We start from the raw sequence: 16705 nt of genomic DNA, 5'->3' as shown, positions 1-16705 counted from the left end.
TCCATAACTGAACCTAGAAACATAATATCAAAAGCCTATCAAAATTATTCCAGCCAATAAAAATTATCAAGAATTACTTCAGCCTGATTTTTATTCAGCTATGTTTGAATTTTAATGTACAGGTTATGTATTGTTCCAAAGGCCTAAAATTCTGACTTCATCCAGTTTCTTTCATACTGCAGTTTTAAGTGCTGTCTGATACTTATTAACTTAACGATTGCCATGGATTACAATGAATTTGAAACTTATCAATCTTGACAACTGCCCCACCCACCCCCATGACCCCAGTTTGTTGAAATGGTCTAAGGGAAGCAAATCAATTTTCCTTTCAGGATGCAAATCAGCTTAACAAGACAGATTAGTCTCCCTTGTTTCAAAGCTTGTTTTACATGTATATCTTGCTGAAATACACTTTGTTTAACTTCAGTAAATAGTTGTTATCTGACTTAACCTGGCTGCCATGCGCTGCACCGGGATAATGATTTATGTTGATATGTACCGGTTCTGCTGTTGTTTCCAGTTTTATTATTACTGAGGAAAACTTTTTGTAAAATAAGAATTAAATACTTTAGTTGATGTCACAAAATTGATGTCATATCTTGGACCAAGTTTTCAATAAATTTCACAGTTATTTGTAGTTATTAAGTTGCATTATTCTGAAAAATCAGATCAATATTCTTTCCATATAAAATTTTTTTACTTTATTGTATCAGCAAAAGATGTAAGATAACAATGGGACCTTTGTCCGATAATTTTAGCAATATCATTGAAAATATACAGCTGGTGTTGTGACTGTGTGAAAACAAAAACACAAATAACCAATGTTACTAACTTGAAAACTGTTGTCATTAATTAGCTGGAGATGTAACAGGATGCTTTTTCATTAAAGATTTTGAAACACATTAAATGACTCGCCAAATAAACAATCATTAATTTGAAATATCTAAATGTAAATGGCTCACTTCTGTATGTCCTTATTCTGCAGTTTTATTGGGCTACTACTCCTATTTTTCTTAGTTTTCTTTCCTATTTTCACCAACAGATACAATAAATATAAGGTGGGATTTTTCTTGTGGCACCATTTTCTGTTATTTTAAGGTAATCACTTACCATTCATATTTTTATTTATATTTTTGGCAGAAGAAATGTGATGTAAAACCCATTTATGTCACTCTCTTATAATGTATATATTTATATTTGTGTAAGCCATGATGTTTATGTGCAGTGTTTATGTACCCTATTTTTATGCATATATTAAGGAAACAGTTAAAGTGGATACAAGTGAACCTATTATACTGGACACAATCACAAAAGACAAAAATTATCCAGGGCCTAGATTGCACAGCCTCCATTTTAATGTGAATTTTTCAAAATATATCAGAAAACAAAAATAAAGTCTTCCTTTGTATTTCACGTTTGAGTACATTTTATCCCAACACATTTTAAATTTTCCACAACTGCAGGTAACAAACAAAACTAGACTGAGGGTACACGTTACACCTCAGATTTATAGCATGAATTAAATAGGACGTGGCCGGCTACTTAAGTTGATTAAATGTGACAGCCATTTTTGAATTTTTGTGTAATAACTATTTATGTGAAACAATCACCAAATCAATGGTTAAGAATGCTTTTTACATTTATATGTGTTACATCTATCTGACTATTTAACTCATTCAGCCCCAATCCCACCTGTAGGCGTGATGAGGCACTACCCTATTTCTAAGCTCTGCAGCATCAAGGTCATTTAAGATACATCAACGTGGGTGGTATTACAAAAAAGCAAACAGGTATAGCTCTAAAATGATACCAAATAATCTGGAAGTTCTAGTTGCACTACAAAATACAAAGGGAAAAACCTCATTTTTTGGACCTGTTTTTTTTCTTCACCCAAAATTCGCTCGTGGTCAGCTTGTCATTTTGTGTCCGGATTTTAGACCTTTTGGCCTCATATCTAAGGCAGAACAATCTGAACTGCACACAGACAGGTGAACCTTTGCAAAGACTAGGATAAGTTGGGCATTTGAAATAAAGCGCAGTCTCCATACGAAAATGATGGGTCCATTAAGCAAACAAAAAAAAGAGAAACAAAGAAAAAGAAAAAAAGAACTCCAACTTTTACCCTTCTGCTCACGTGCAAGCAAAATAACCAATGGAAACTGATGTTTCTAATACAACTAGGCATTAGTCTCATGGAAAATCTGTTGAAAGCCGATGTATTATGACATATTTAGAAATAGCCCCCCAAATGTCTTTCCTATGTGCATTTCAGGCAAAAATGACAAAAACCTCTGGGGCCGAATGAGTTAATATGTCATAACAGGATCTTTTTACTCATGTTATCTGCATACTACAAATGTATTTTTTGTTGTTGAAAAATTTAGCTTTTATGATATCATGCTTGATCCAGTATCAAAAAGTGTTGTTTAAACTTTAAATCTAATGAGTATGTAACTACGGACATGAACAGACGCTGCTTATCCCGCACAAACAGCAGTTGGAAAATCTCAAATTCTTGAAAATAGAAGTGACACTAGAACTGTTTCTATATGATATACCATTTATACTAAATTCCATCGTTACTGAGCAAAAATTACATGCAGAAAAAGTTTACATAAATATCAATGTGGCAAATCCATTTTGTCTTCCAATCAAGAAAACCACGTATTTTTGAATCTCAAGCTATCATAAATAAGTATCTAATACACACTGTTAAAAAAACACTGATTGATGCAATGTATATTTTTTGTTAGTTTCAGCCAATACCTCATACAATTCAGAAAATTGTTTAGTAAATTACATTTCTCTGATAATACTTACCTGATCACATGAACATTATGGTTTCTCTGCTACCTCTGAAATCAGCCCTCCCTGAGAAATAAAAAACTGTCTTTCTGCCTACCGGCATAGAACATATAGACAAAGGGAAGCAACTCATATAAGTTAATTCCCCTTAATATCTGCTTAATGTCCATCAGTATCCTCTATGTTGTTGTTATAGGGTTTAATGCCATTTTTCAGCACAGGATAGGCTATACATAGTGGCCAGTATAAATGGTCCACCCAGGAAAACCCCAGAAAGAACCACTGACCCATGAAAGGCTACTGGCAAGCTTTCTAATGTACCACATTGGCCATATACTGGATGTAACAAGTTTTAACTTTTGCATGCTTGCATTGTGGGGATGCGTGGAAGGCAATTTTAGTGATGTGATTAGGAAAGTATTATTGAAGAAACATAATTTGCTAAAAATATCTATCTCCATTAAAAAAAACCCAATCACATTAACTTTGGGAGAATAGTCAAGAGGTTGAGGAAATGATGAGCAAGCATTTCTGTCATCCAGATGGAGCATGATTGTTTAACTAAAGAATGAAATTAATGTTAATTTAGTACAATAGAAAACACTGTGTTTATATAAGTGGGAGGGAGGCCCCTTTGGGATTCCAGACCCAATTATTGTCTTACAATCAAAGGTTCCCAGATGAATCCAGCAAATGTGGTAAATTCATGCCTGGGTCATGATCACTTTTATCTGTTTTTGTGAATGCGTCATGGTAACTGTTGGGGCAGCTAGCAGTGTCCTCATGAGATTCATCTGTCCCCTTTGTGAGACCATGTCACACAAACAGAAGCTTGAGAAAATGGTCTGTGTATGATTCCACTATGTCTGGAAATTGTCATATTAGCTGAAATCTTCATTAGACATACCTGATTTTGTGAGAACTGTAGAGTACCCAGATTTGATAACTCTCTTTAGACAAGCGGCCAGTGCTTTTGCGGTTACCATATTTACTGTATATGTATTTGGAACACACAAAAAAAAAATTTAATTAACTTTTTGTGCAGTGTATGTTCTGGGACAGATGTTTGTTTTTATAGACATAATTTATGGGAAAGTGTTTAAAACATAATATTGATGCTTAACTGCGAAAATGATTAACACGGGTATCTACTGTAGGATTTAAAAAATAAATTATTCAAAACTTAAGTTTATTAAAATTAATAAAACAAAAAAATAAAAAATATCATAACTGAAAACTTTTGAAGAACAAATTTTAATAAATCCAGGTGCATTATTGGAAACTCTAGCAGTCTGCAATACATAAAAATTACTTTAAAGTCAAATATTTCTTTCTTATCATGCCACTATTCCCATCAAGAAATGCATATAGACTATCTGAATGTTTTATTATGGTATTCATTACATCAATACTAATACCTACATTTATTTGGATTTTATTTATTTTAAATATTAAACTTAATATTACCTGCTGCAAAGTGGAGCATCCATCATTGTTTTTAACCCTTGGGTGTTTGCTGCATAAGTATATTGCTTCCATTTTAAACAAGTCCGATAAACTCATATCTGTATTGTACTGTATTCTGTGATTTACTGTACACTGCATTTGATTTGTATTTGCCTTTGTTGTAATCAAGGTCTAATTGCAAAATAATAATTCCTTAGTTATCTGCCAGCATAAAGCCCCTAACTTTTAATGGCAGCACTCACTTTGTATTCCCATCCCTCTGATTGTTCTGTACCATGTAGTCCTATATTCAAATTAACAACTTATCTGAACTTCCTGGGAAAATGCAATACAACTTATACCTATTCAATTGTGGCAAATGCTTTAATAGATTTCATAGAAAGTATGCTCAAAGTGTCCCTTACAGAGCCTCAACTTTCAGTTTATTCCTGTGAATACTATTAAAAAGGAAACTAGGGTGGGCTTCCCTAGGTCAGCCCACTTTGTATTAAAATACATCAATGTGCATAAAATATCCAAGGTTGGATTCAGGAGTTGGCTTGCTTTGTAAGAATATGACCTTTGTATATCATAGACCAAGTTGAAACAACAGGTTTATTTCTCTCTACCCCGTGTGTTTAGTCACCACACAAAGCTTTTATTGTGTGCCACCTTGTTAATCATAACTGATGCAAACAGACACTGATGTCTGCAGGGTACAATAGCGTATGCAGCATTAATCAGCACTCAAATACTTTTGTAATCCATGTTAGCAAAAGTATTTTCATTTACACTCACAGTGAATGTATTTAATAATTAATTTTTTTTGGCAAAATATAGTTATCTTGTTAACCTGTATATAATACACTATTGGTTATTTTGCACCTTACACCGTGCCATGTGTGAACTGCTGATGCCTTGAAGCAACTGTTATTTCTTTCTCTTTCTCTCTCTCTCTTATTTGTGATTTTGCTGGATTCAATTTTCAGTTTGATAACGTGTTGAAATTCTTGATGAGAACCAAACATGATTTGTTTTTAACATCTTCATATCAATGGTTTTACCCAAAATAAGTGATACACACGTCAATATATAAGTTGCATCACACATAGGATTGTGGATATCTTTCTTTTCCACATAAACTGTTTATAAAGAAAAAAACTTAAAACTAAATAAGAACAGTGCAACTGTGTTATCAAATAAGCATTATATTTACCAACTTTAGTGTATCATGCAGGGGTGGGTAATGGAAATTCAATACAATTTGCTTTATGTCTGTACATTCTGGTACACATGATCTATGTAACAAAAAGTTTAACATAAATTATGGGATAAGGAAAAAATCATTTTGTTTATCTTGTCCCAAGACATGTAGTAAATATGCCTTGTTTTCCTGCCTTCAGTGGTAGAACAGTCTTTTATGGCAGCTGTGTATGTTCTTGATGTGCCTCAGATAGCATCAGAGTGTACATCTGAAATTCTCTTGACTGAAAGATTGAGGAGTGGGAGCAAATAGTTATTTGTTGGTTGCCTAGTGAATGCAACCTGGTTGTGTCAGCAGATTGAATGGAACTGCATGTAGATCAGATCCATGGACAGGTATGTAATATGCTCATCCTGCATGCTGTCAAGAAACAATTCTTACATTATAGCTGCTTCACTGAGGTGGAGGAAATAGGCTTGAACTTGGATAAGTTGAGCTTTGTCAAGATCCAGAATAGAATTTTGTTTTGGAAATAAAGTGAATGAATGTGGTCTGCATAATGTCGAAATTGGACAGCAAGTTGGAAAAGTCCTTGTTGTCGCCAATATTGTCTCTGCCATGATGAAGACATGTCTGAGATCATGGAATAGTATCTCTTGATCGTGATAGGAGCTAACTTATTGTCTTCAAAGAAAAAGAGGAAGTGTGCCAGAGACAAAGAATGTGATAATGATGTGACACCGGTCACTAAAAACATGCCATTTTCCCTAGTATGCCTTCAAAGTGGAGAGCATTTAGCTTCTGCAATCCTCCCCATTACTGATGCTCTGAACCCCATTTGGTACAGGGCATCCATGACAACAGTTAAGAATGAAGGAGGAATTTGGATGGCACAGAGATGACCTCTGCTTTAACAGAGGGGGGATCACTATGACTTACCTGGGTAGGTTGGTCACTAAGTCAAGCAGATCACTGCTCCAGGATTTGCCCCATTGTAGTGGGGAACAATTTTGTAGGCTGTCTCTCATTTTCTGAATTATTTTTGGAATCAGGATTGAAGAATAGAAGGCATGTGCCTAGATCTGCTCCTGCAGTTTGAAAAAGCACTGATGGCCCATGCTTCTGGGACCGGAAATGGAAAAATGAAAATGGGCAGTTTGTTGTTGCACCTTGTTGCAAATAGATCTAGCAATGGGCAGTCACAAAGATCACAGACCCAGTGGAAGGTGGACCAGTGGGGAGATCACTGTGTGAAGCAGTTGTCCTCTTCTTGATAATGAGTTGACTGTCACAGAATAAGGCAAGAAATAACATGGTTTTGCCTTAGAACGATTTGACCATTTTTTTGTTGTACATGTGTACAACGTTACTAGGGTGAATAATTTGTTTTTCCAGGTAAGCGACTGTACTAGCATGTATCTTGTCAAAAATTACTTGCAACGAGAGACATTAAAACCACAATATACACGAGTATTTTACCCTGACTATTACTCACTCTCCTATGGATTTTAGGTAGATTCCATTTCTAACCGACACTGGTCATTTTGGATCTTGTCAAGGAACGAATGTTCTCCACTGTGTTCTCTAGCCATAAGGGGTAAGTGTTAAATTCATCTCTGTATTGAAAATAAAACAAACAAGTAAAAGAAGAGCAAGAGAAAATAACAGTATAATTTTCTCAACAAGTAGATGTAAATTATTGAAAAAAGCAGAACTTGCATTATCATGATTACTAATAGGAGTTAACACATGTTAGAGTTACTTCCCTTTGTCAAAGTTGTATAGACAGAAATCTTTGTTCTTCTTCTCATTATTCAGAGAGGGATGAATCTGGAGGAAGCAGAGAGCAATCCTGATATTAGTGTGATCACAACTATGTATTTGACAGAGAAGTATCATTCTTTCATCAAACCAATTAAAAAATTAAAAAACTGCAGTAAAAATTATTCTCTTTTTCTTCTTCTCTTTTTACAACTTTTATTACAAATTATGACTACATATATACTTTGTATCAAAGTTCAGGGGCCCCAAGTGGCTGAGTGGTCTAAAGTGCTCTCCGTTTTGGACCACTGCCATCTCACCTCTGTCTGCGTGGGTTCGAGTCTCAGATTCGTCCAATGTGGATATGTGAGAAAGCTTGCCAGTAGCTTCTCATGGGTCAGTGGTTCTTTCCGGGGTTTTCCCAGGTTCTTCCTCCACCATTTATCCTGGCCGCCATGTATAGTCTATTGTGTGCTGAAAAATGGCATTAAACCCTACAACAACAACAACATTGTATCAAAATTCAAACATATTTGGTAACTAATAATATTAGCATAAAATTGATCTGGTTCTGGGACCTGTGCGAATGTTCTATCCCAGACATGGTGAAAAATAAACTGGATTTTTTTATTTTTTCTTTTACTCTCAGGATGACTGCATGATTTTAAATACATGTTTCTATGCTTTGACACCTTAATGTCAGTGACATATCTTATTGGGAAATTAGGCATTATGACAGCACTTAATCATGACAACCTTACTGAGGACACAATAAAACTTGGAAATATCTCAAAATAAAAATTCCTGTTTAAGAAGCGCTCAAACTTAGATTAAAAAAATTGAAACTAGAACCCTGGGACAATTTTTTGTGATGTATTAGATATAAATATTCAATAAACAAGCAACCTAACTGGTCCTGAGATTGCTCAGTTGCCTCAAAGCCACCTAATATCCAAAAGAAATAGCAGTTCATCAAGAAAGCATAGGTAGTTTCTGTAGAAATGTAATGAAAACAACTGTTTCAAGTTTTCCTTAATTTTGTCTCCATATCACTGTATGTCACTTGAGGACCACTTTGGTGGCCAAGTGGTTAGAGCATCCACCTCAGATGCAGGAGGTCACTGGTTTGAACCCTGACCAAGTCATACCAAAGACTTATAAAAATGATACTAAAAGCTGCCTTGTTAGATGCTCAGCATTAAGAGATTAGTGTTAGGACTGGTTGGCCTGGCTTCAGGATAATGTGACTGGGTGGGACATCATGCTACATGTCTGTGGCATGATGCCCCAGTGCTAGACATCACTATAAACTGCCACACTGCAGACATTGTAGCGATGTGACTAAAAAATTGTTAAAGTTACATTAAAAATCCAAATCATGCACACACACACACACACATTCATACATAACTAATGCCATGTCAACATCATTTGGCATAAAATAAATAATACCTGAACCAGCTGCTTTCAGTCAGAGTTAGTTAAATTCTGTTAAGTGTTGTGTGGATAAAATTATGTGAATGTTTTTTCTTTTTTAGTAATACCACCACATTTTATGGTGCATTAGCATAATTTCTTCACACATAAAAGATCCTGAAGCTAGGCTGCTTTCCATCACATTTGGTCAAATTCTGTTAATTGGTTTAAATTTAAAGTTTTTCTATCTTTAGTATCAGGAATCATAGCTGATGGCAAGCTGGCACCATTTGTATAACTTTAAAAACTTAAAAAACCCTTCATGTCAAGATGCCTGCTGTAAAATCTGGCCAAATTTTGTTGAGTGGTTTTTTAGATTAAGTCATTTAAAAAAAAAATAATCTTTTTTATGTTGTAATGGTGGTCATATTTGACATCAGATCATTTGAATAAATATGAAAGCCATCTAAGATATGATGCTTTCTCTCAAATTTGGAACAAATCAGTTCAGAACTTTTGGAGAAGAGTTTGTTTTAATGTTTTTCTGCAGCCATATTTTATAGCAGATTAACTTCATTTGAATGAACCTGAAATACCTTATGCCAGGATGTCAAATTCTGTTGAAACATTTTAAAAAGTCATTTTTAGGATTTCTATTTTAGTAATGGCAGCTGAATTTAAAGATAGATCAGCATCATTTGTTAAAAAAAATATGAAAGGCATTTATGCCATGATGCTTTTAGTCAAATTTGGTCATATTCTGTTGAGAAGTCTGTTAAAGATTTGTCCAGTTTAATACCTGCAGCTGTCTTTTTAGTAATGGTGGTCATATCTCATTGAAGGGGCCCCGAGTGGCCGAGTGGTCTAAAGTGCTCACCGTTACGGATCACTGCCATCTCACCTCTTTCTGCGTGAGTTCGAGTCTCAGATTCGGCTAATGTGGTTATGTGAGAAAGCTTGCCAGTAGCTTCTCGTGGGTCGGTGGTTCTTTCCGGAGGTTTCCTGGGTTCTTCCTCCACCATTTATACCGGCTGCCATGTATAGCCTATCTTGTGCTGAAAAATGATGTTAAACCCTACTACTACTACTACTACTACATATCTCATTATGAGATTTGTATCATTTGAGCAAATTTGACAGAACTTGGTGCCAAGATGCTTTCTACCAAATTTTGTCTAATTCTGTTGAGTGCCTTTTGATAAGAAGTTGTAAATAGCAATTGTGATTGGGTGACACATGAAGGACAACTGCCAGATGAGCTAAAAAAGTCCTAAGTGGAATGTGAGCTAAAATAGCATAAGAGTTATTGAAGAAACACTGATTTTTTTAAAACCAAAACAAACAATAAAGTCTTGAAATGAAATCTGTGTTATTATCATTAATAGTACATTAAAGACTGTCTTAAAAACACCTAATGCTTTTGTACACAATATCTTCATAAGAGGTTTTACTGATGCTCATTGAATTAAGAAAGTGAAACTATTGATTCAGATCAAACAATACCAAATTCTGAGTAAAATTAGATTAATCATGATGGAAGTGTTCACATTAATCAAGATTGAGGTGTTCATATTAATCATGATGGAGGTGCTCATATTAATCATAATGGAGGTGTTCATATTAATCATGATGGAGGTGTTCATATTAATCATGATGGAGGTGCTCATATTAATCATGATGGAGGTATTCATATTAATCATGATGGAGTGCTCATATTAATCATGATGGAGTGCTCATATTAATCATGATGGAGGTGCTCATATTAATTATGTTGGAGGTATTCATATTAATCACGATGGAGTGCTCATATTAATCATGAGGGAGGTGTTCATATTAATCATGATGGAGTGCTCATATTAATCATGATGGAGGTGTTCATATTATTCATAATGGAGGTGCTCATATTAATCATGATGGAGGTATTCATATTAATCATGATGGAGTGCTCATATTAATCATGATGGAGGTGTTCATATTAATCACGATGGAGTGCTCATATTAATCATGATGGAGGTGTTCATATTAATCATGATGGAGTGCTCATATTAATCATGATGGAGGTGTTCATATTAATCATGATGGAGGTGTTCATATTAATCATAATGGAGGTGCTCATATTAATCATGATGGAGGTATTCATACTAATCATGATGGAGTGCTCATATTAATCATGATGGAGGTGTTCATATTAATCACGATGGAGTGCTCATATTAATCATGATGGAGGTGTTCATATTAATCATGATGGAGTGCTCATATTAATCATGATGGAGGTGTTCATATTAATCATGATGGAGGTGTTCATATTAATCATGATGGAGGTGTTCATATTAATCACGATGGAGTGCTCATATTAATCACGATGGAGTGCTCATATTAATCATGATGGAGGTGTTCATATTAATCATGATGGAGTGCTCATATTAATCATGATGGAGGTGCTCATATTAATCATGATGGAGGTGCTCATATTAATCATGATGGAGGTGCTCATATTAATCATGATGGAGGTGTTCATATTAATCACGATGGAGTGCTCATATTAATCATGATGGAGGTGTTCATATTAATCACGATGCAGTGCTCATATTAATCACGATGGAGTGCTCATATTAATCATGATGGAGGTATTCATATTAATCACGATGGAGTGCTCATATTAATCATGATGGAGGTGTTCATATTAATCATGATGGAGGTGTTCATATTAATCATGATGGAGGTGTTCATATTAATCATGATGGAGGTGGTCATATGGCATACAAAGATGACATAAAGTTGGTTATGCATGAGTTATTCTGAGGCATGTCAAATTAAGCAACCAAAAAAGAATGAGGATCATGTGACTATTTTCTTTAGTAACGGATTGAAAGGAAAAGATCTGTTATATGATTACAATCTCTGAAATATTCCAACCAATATTGTTTCTTATGCTGACATTTTCTGATCTCAGTTTTGACAAAATAAGAAAAGTGGCTTCTCTACTTTTATCATGAAAGAAGCAATACTGAATTTCCTAAAGAATGAATGCAATTGTTTAAAACGTAATTTGTATTCCTTTCATTCTACAATAAAACAGCAAACTTCTGAACTTTAATCAGATTCTAACAGAAATGTTCACAATGCTAATGAATGAATATATTGTTTTGTCAATTAAATGAAAAAGGAATTGTGATATATCTCATTGTTCACTGCAAAGATTTTAAAAAACACATTTTTATTTTCCTTTGCCAGATACTTCCTGGTAACCACTTATGAATATTCAATGTGATCATTCAATTTCACACTAAATTGGCTCTCAACAGACCAGATTTCCCTTGAACCACTTTGTATTTTGCTGAGATCAAAGAATGTACTTTTGTATCATCTTTAGAAGTAGCAATGACAAAAAAAACCCCCACACTCAGTCTGCAAAGGCTGCTGACTACTTAGGAAGCTAAACTCAAGATGCTAACTCAAATGTTTCTGCTGACATCATTTTGGTTGAACTCACCTTCTTACCTCACCTGTGCCCAGGGCAAAAGGCCAGCTAATTGTTATTCATGAACCAACTTGGATCGTTTTGTTACTTATAACACCTCACACAACATTCTGCATTTGGCATTAACTCTCCAGACTATAACAATTAAGTAATTAATTAAAAGCTTGTTGTGTACACATGTTAGTCTTTTAAGCTGATTACTCAGCAACACACCAATATAACATTTTTGGTCACCAGGTGACTGGTTCCCACTGTTTGTCTAATGTGTGGATAGAATGCATATAAGATCTTTGTCATAAATTTTTTCAAACTATTTTATTTTTTAAAAATAGTAGATTTCAACAATAAAATGGTATGAATGGTAGATAGCCATTAAAAAGATATATTTGTCTTACCACCTGTAGAATCAAATGTACATTAATGTAAATTGTTGTTGTTGTTGTTGTTGTAGGGTTTCATTTCGAGCACAAGATAGGCTATACATGGCAGCCAGTATAAATGGTGGAGGAAGAACCCGGGGAAAACTCCGGAAAGAACCACTGACCCACGAGAAACTATTGGCAAGCTTTCTCACATACCCACATTGGCCAAACCTGAGACTTGATTCCAAGCAGACAGAGGTGAGATGGCAGTGATCCATAATGGTGAGTGCTTTAGACCACTCTGACACTTTGGCCCCCAGTAATGTAGGTATTATTTGGGATAATAACTTAACACCATACACTATAGCAGACAATGCAATGATTCATATATATTTTTATATGTTGTTTCATACCTACCATATATATTTGCACACAAATCTGATGCAACTGCAAACAACAAAGACCCAGATCCACCACTGTAAAATGCTCAGAATGATCAGGGTCTATCCTGTTTGCTTTACCAATTAGTCCTAACAAACAGAATAGACCCAGTGCTGCTGGTACATTATGCAACAGCGGAGATGGCTCTGTTCATTTTGCACGCGGATCTTACTGGTAGGCAAATATACAGATTATCTCTAAAATGCATACTGGTAAAAAAAATCAAGGATTTGGTTTTAAATATGTGTATTATGTTTTTAAGCCTTATCTTTTTTCTTCATTAAATCAATCCTATATTCATAAATTTCAACCCCATTTTTCAAATGGAGAGCATGATTTTTCAGTTCTTAAACAAACCACTTAACCAAGGATTCCAAGTAAAAACATGCTCAAAGTTAATAGGTCAAAATTAGGATGCAAATGCAAGAAAGGATGAGGGCAAAGGGTGTTTCTATCATTGAAAACATTCAAGAAAACCATACCATGTGATAAACGGCGCAATTCATCTATCTTCAAATGCTTTCATGGCTATAAAAAGTTAAAATTAAGCAAGAACAAAGACAATACACAGGAAATACTGTAATTCAAGCTATAGAAAATAGTAATTAAAATAAAACTGAGAATTCAGCAACTGCCACTTTCTAACAGAACAATTATCCATTGCATAGTTTCTTATTAGAAGTGTGTCACTAACCTTGGTCCAGCAGAAAATGGCACAAATGCAAATGGATCTCTGTTTTCTACATTTTCAGGACTAAATCTTTCTGGTATGAACCTCTGCAAAAGAGATTGAGATTCTGTAAGAACACCTTGTCTTTGTTTCAGACAGATCATGGAAAGGTGGTGGAATTTGATGTAATCAAGAAAAACCTTATTCAAATTTGAAACATTCAGGAACAAATGTACCCAGAACAATGGTTCCTACAAAGTAGATCTCATGTCATAAGAATTTTCACTCCAACATATTTTGTAATTAATACTTTAAGCTATACCATTCATTACAAAACTGCTTTTGGGAACTTGGGATTGCATTTATTTATAGCCAGCAGATCTGAGTCTGTGCAGTTTGTTGGTAGTAATCAGTAGAACATACAATACAAACCCTGATCTTCCAGCAAAGTATGCAACAGAAAATCTGGGACTATGTTGTTTGCAGTCGGACCAGACATTTAAGATATGGTATCTTTGATTTGTGATGAGTTTCAGTTGACATGAGATTGGCTTGGCATGTTTGCCAACTTTATTACATCGTCCACTGATCTCTTCTGTTGATACTTCACCTCATGATTTAAGCAACTAAAGATTGGAAGAATTCACGACTGAGTCGGGAGGGGCTCTGCTGCAGGTAAAAGTTTTACAATGCTGCAACCATTACCAATGCATGCATTACAAAGAGCCTCATTTGCAATAATTTACTCAGAAAACTGTCAAAGAGAAGAACCTGGCAGAAACAGAAAATAATGGGACACAATTTTCTCAAAATTATGGATGCAAATGTTGGAGTTCAATAGTTCAACAATATGAGCTGCATACAGTTAATCTGAAATTCAGTGATTCCTGTTAAGCTGTTTCAGGTTCAAAATGCAAAGTTTGATACAAAATGGGATATCACTCTACTAATCAAACATATTGATTATTCCTGCTAATCTGTGCTAGCTAACAAAAAAAGAAAAAAAGATTATTCCTGCTTATTAGTACTAAATAACAGAAACAGAAGTTATTCCTCCTTGTTAGTATTAGATAACAAAAACAGAAATAAAGGCTATTCCTCCTTATTAGTATTAGATAACAAAAACAGAAATAGAGGTTATTCCTGCTTATAAATACTAGATAACCAGAAATAGAAACATACATTATTTCTGAGTATTAGTATTAGATAAAAAGAAAAAGAGATTATGCCTGCTTATTAGTACTAGCCAACAAGAAATAGAGTATGCCTGCTTATTAGTGCTAGCTAACAAGAAATAGAGATTATGCCTGTTTATTAGTACTAGCTAGCAAGTAATAGATTATGCCAGCTTATTAGTACTAGCTAACAAGAAATAATTATGCCTGCTTATTAGTACCAGTTAACAATAGATTATGCCTGCTTATTAGTACTAGCTAACAAGAAATAGATTATGCCTGCTTATTAGTACTAGTTAACAAGAAACAGATTATGCCTGCTTTTTAGTACTAGTTAACAAGAAACAGATTATGCCTGCTTATTACTACTAGCTAACAAGAAATAGATTATGTCTGCTTATTAGTACTAGTTAACAACAGATTATGCCTGCTTATTAGTACTAGCTAACAAGAAATAGATTATGTCTGATTAGTACTAGCTAACAAGAGATTATGCCTGCTTATCAGTACTAGCTAACAAGAAATAGATTATGCCTGCTTATCAGTACTAGTTAACAAGAAACAGATTATACCTGCTTATTACTACTAGCTAACAAGAAATAGATTACGCCTGCTTATTAGTACTAGCTAACAAGAAACAGATTATGCCTGCTTATTAGTACTAGCTAACAAGAAATAGATTATGCCTGCTTATTAGTACTAGCTAAAAAGAAATAGATTATGTCTGCTTATTAGTACTAGCTAACAAGAAACAGGTTATGCCTGCTTATTAGTACTAGTTAACAATAGATTATGCCTGCTTATTAGTACTAGCTAACAAGAATTAGATTATGCCTGCTTATTAGTACTAGTTACCAAGAAATAGATTATGCCTGCTTATTAGAACTAGCTAACAAGAAATAGATTATGCCTGCTTATTAGTACTAGCTAACAAGAAACAGGTTATGCCTGCTTATTAGTACTAGTTAACAATAGATTATGCCTGCTTATTAGTACTAGCTAACAAGAAATAGATTATGCCTGCTTATTAGTACTAGTTGCCAAGAAATAGATTATGCCTGCTTATTAGTACTAGATAACAAGAAATAGAGAGATTATTTAAGAGTCTAGCATTGTCTTTTCTGAGTTTATCATGGTATAAACTGTCAGTTGCTGACTCACACAGCAAATAATGCCCAGAGGGTGTTATATAAGCTGTGTGAGTTGGCAACTGACAGTTTATACCACGATAAACTAAAAAAAAAAGCTTAAACTCTTATAACTGAAATTTCAATTATTCATTATGTTCTGTTTTGCATCATTAAAAAACAGAAATCTTAATTGAGCTTAGTAATACATGTCTGGGGTTTTCTGTTACGTAGCTATTTACAGTACACCACTCCCTCGATAACTCGCGCACACTGGGGTCCAGAAACGTCGACCGCACTATAAGTGAGGCGCGAGTTATCGAGGGACCTATAAAATAAGCCCAAATCCAATAAAGTGATTGACGACATAACAGAAAAATAAAGGGGGGGGGGGTAGGCATATTATACTGTTGAATACTCACTTTATAATCGTTCTGAGATTAACTGTGAATAAATATCTCTTCATAACGGTGTACTTTATTATTTCCTCATATGGCAACATTAATTTCAGGATAAATTACAGTATAATGAGGCAATCATCGAAAACATTATTCCACGTGGTTTCCGTTCGCTTAACATGTGTACCACTTCACACATTGTGTAATACGTCACAAATTTTTATGTTGAATTGGATACATTCTAGTTTTATTGTTTGATCCAAAATTAGATGTTTTTTATATACAAAAGATCAACTCTTTTTGAGAAACAGTGTCGATTGAACGGTAGATAGATAGATAGATAGATAGATAGATAGATAGATAGATAAATAGATAGATTTGAATGCGATATAAGTAAAATGGAAAACATAAAAACAAGG

General features: G+C 34.4%; 1 protein-coding gene across 6 annotated transcripts in view; it reads right to left on the bottom strand.

Moving 5' to 3' along the window:
• LOC149775732 (cytochrome P450 4F2-like) overlaps nt 1-16705 on the bottom strand; it is an 88776-nt gene that overhangs the window by 23816 nt on the left and 48255 nt on the right. For all 6 annotated transcript variants that reach the window (XM_089943737.1, XM_089943736.1, XM_089943733.1 and 3 more), the window contains one exon: nt 13611-13693. In XM_089943737.1, the coding sequence (XP_089799863.1) occupies nt 13611-13693 (83 nt within the window). The remainder of the gene's footprint in view (nt 1-13610; nt 13694-16705) is intronic.

The sequence above is a fragment of the Sinohyriopsis cumingii genome, chromosome 19, assembly GCF_028554795.1.
Source record: "Sinohyriopsis cumingii isolate HCF-2022 chromosome 19, ASM2855479v2, whole genome shotgun sequence".
In the NCBI taxonomy this organism is placed as follows: Eukaryota; Metazoa; Mollusca; class Bivalvia; order Unionida; family Unionidae; genus Sinohyriopsis; species Sinohyriopsis cumingii.
This window is presented reverse-complemented; position numbering and strand designations above follow the sequence as displayed.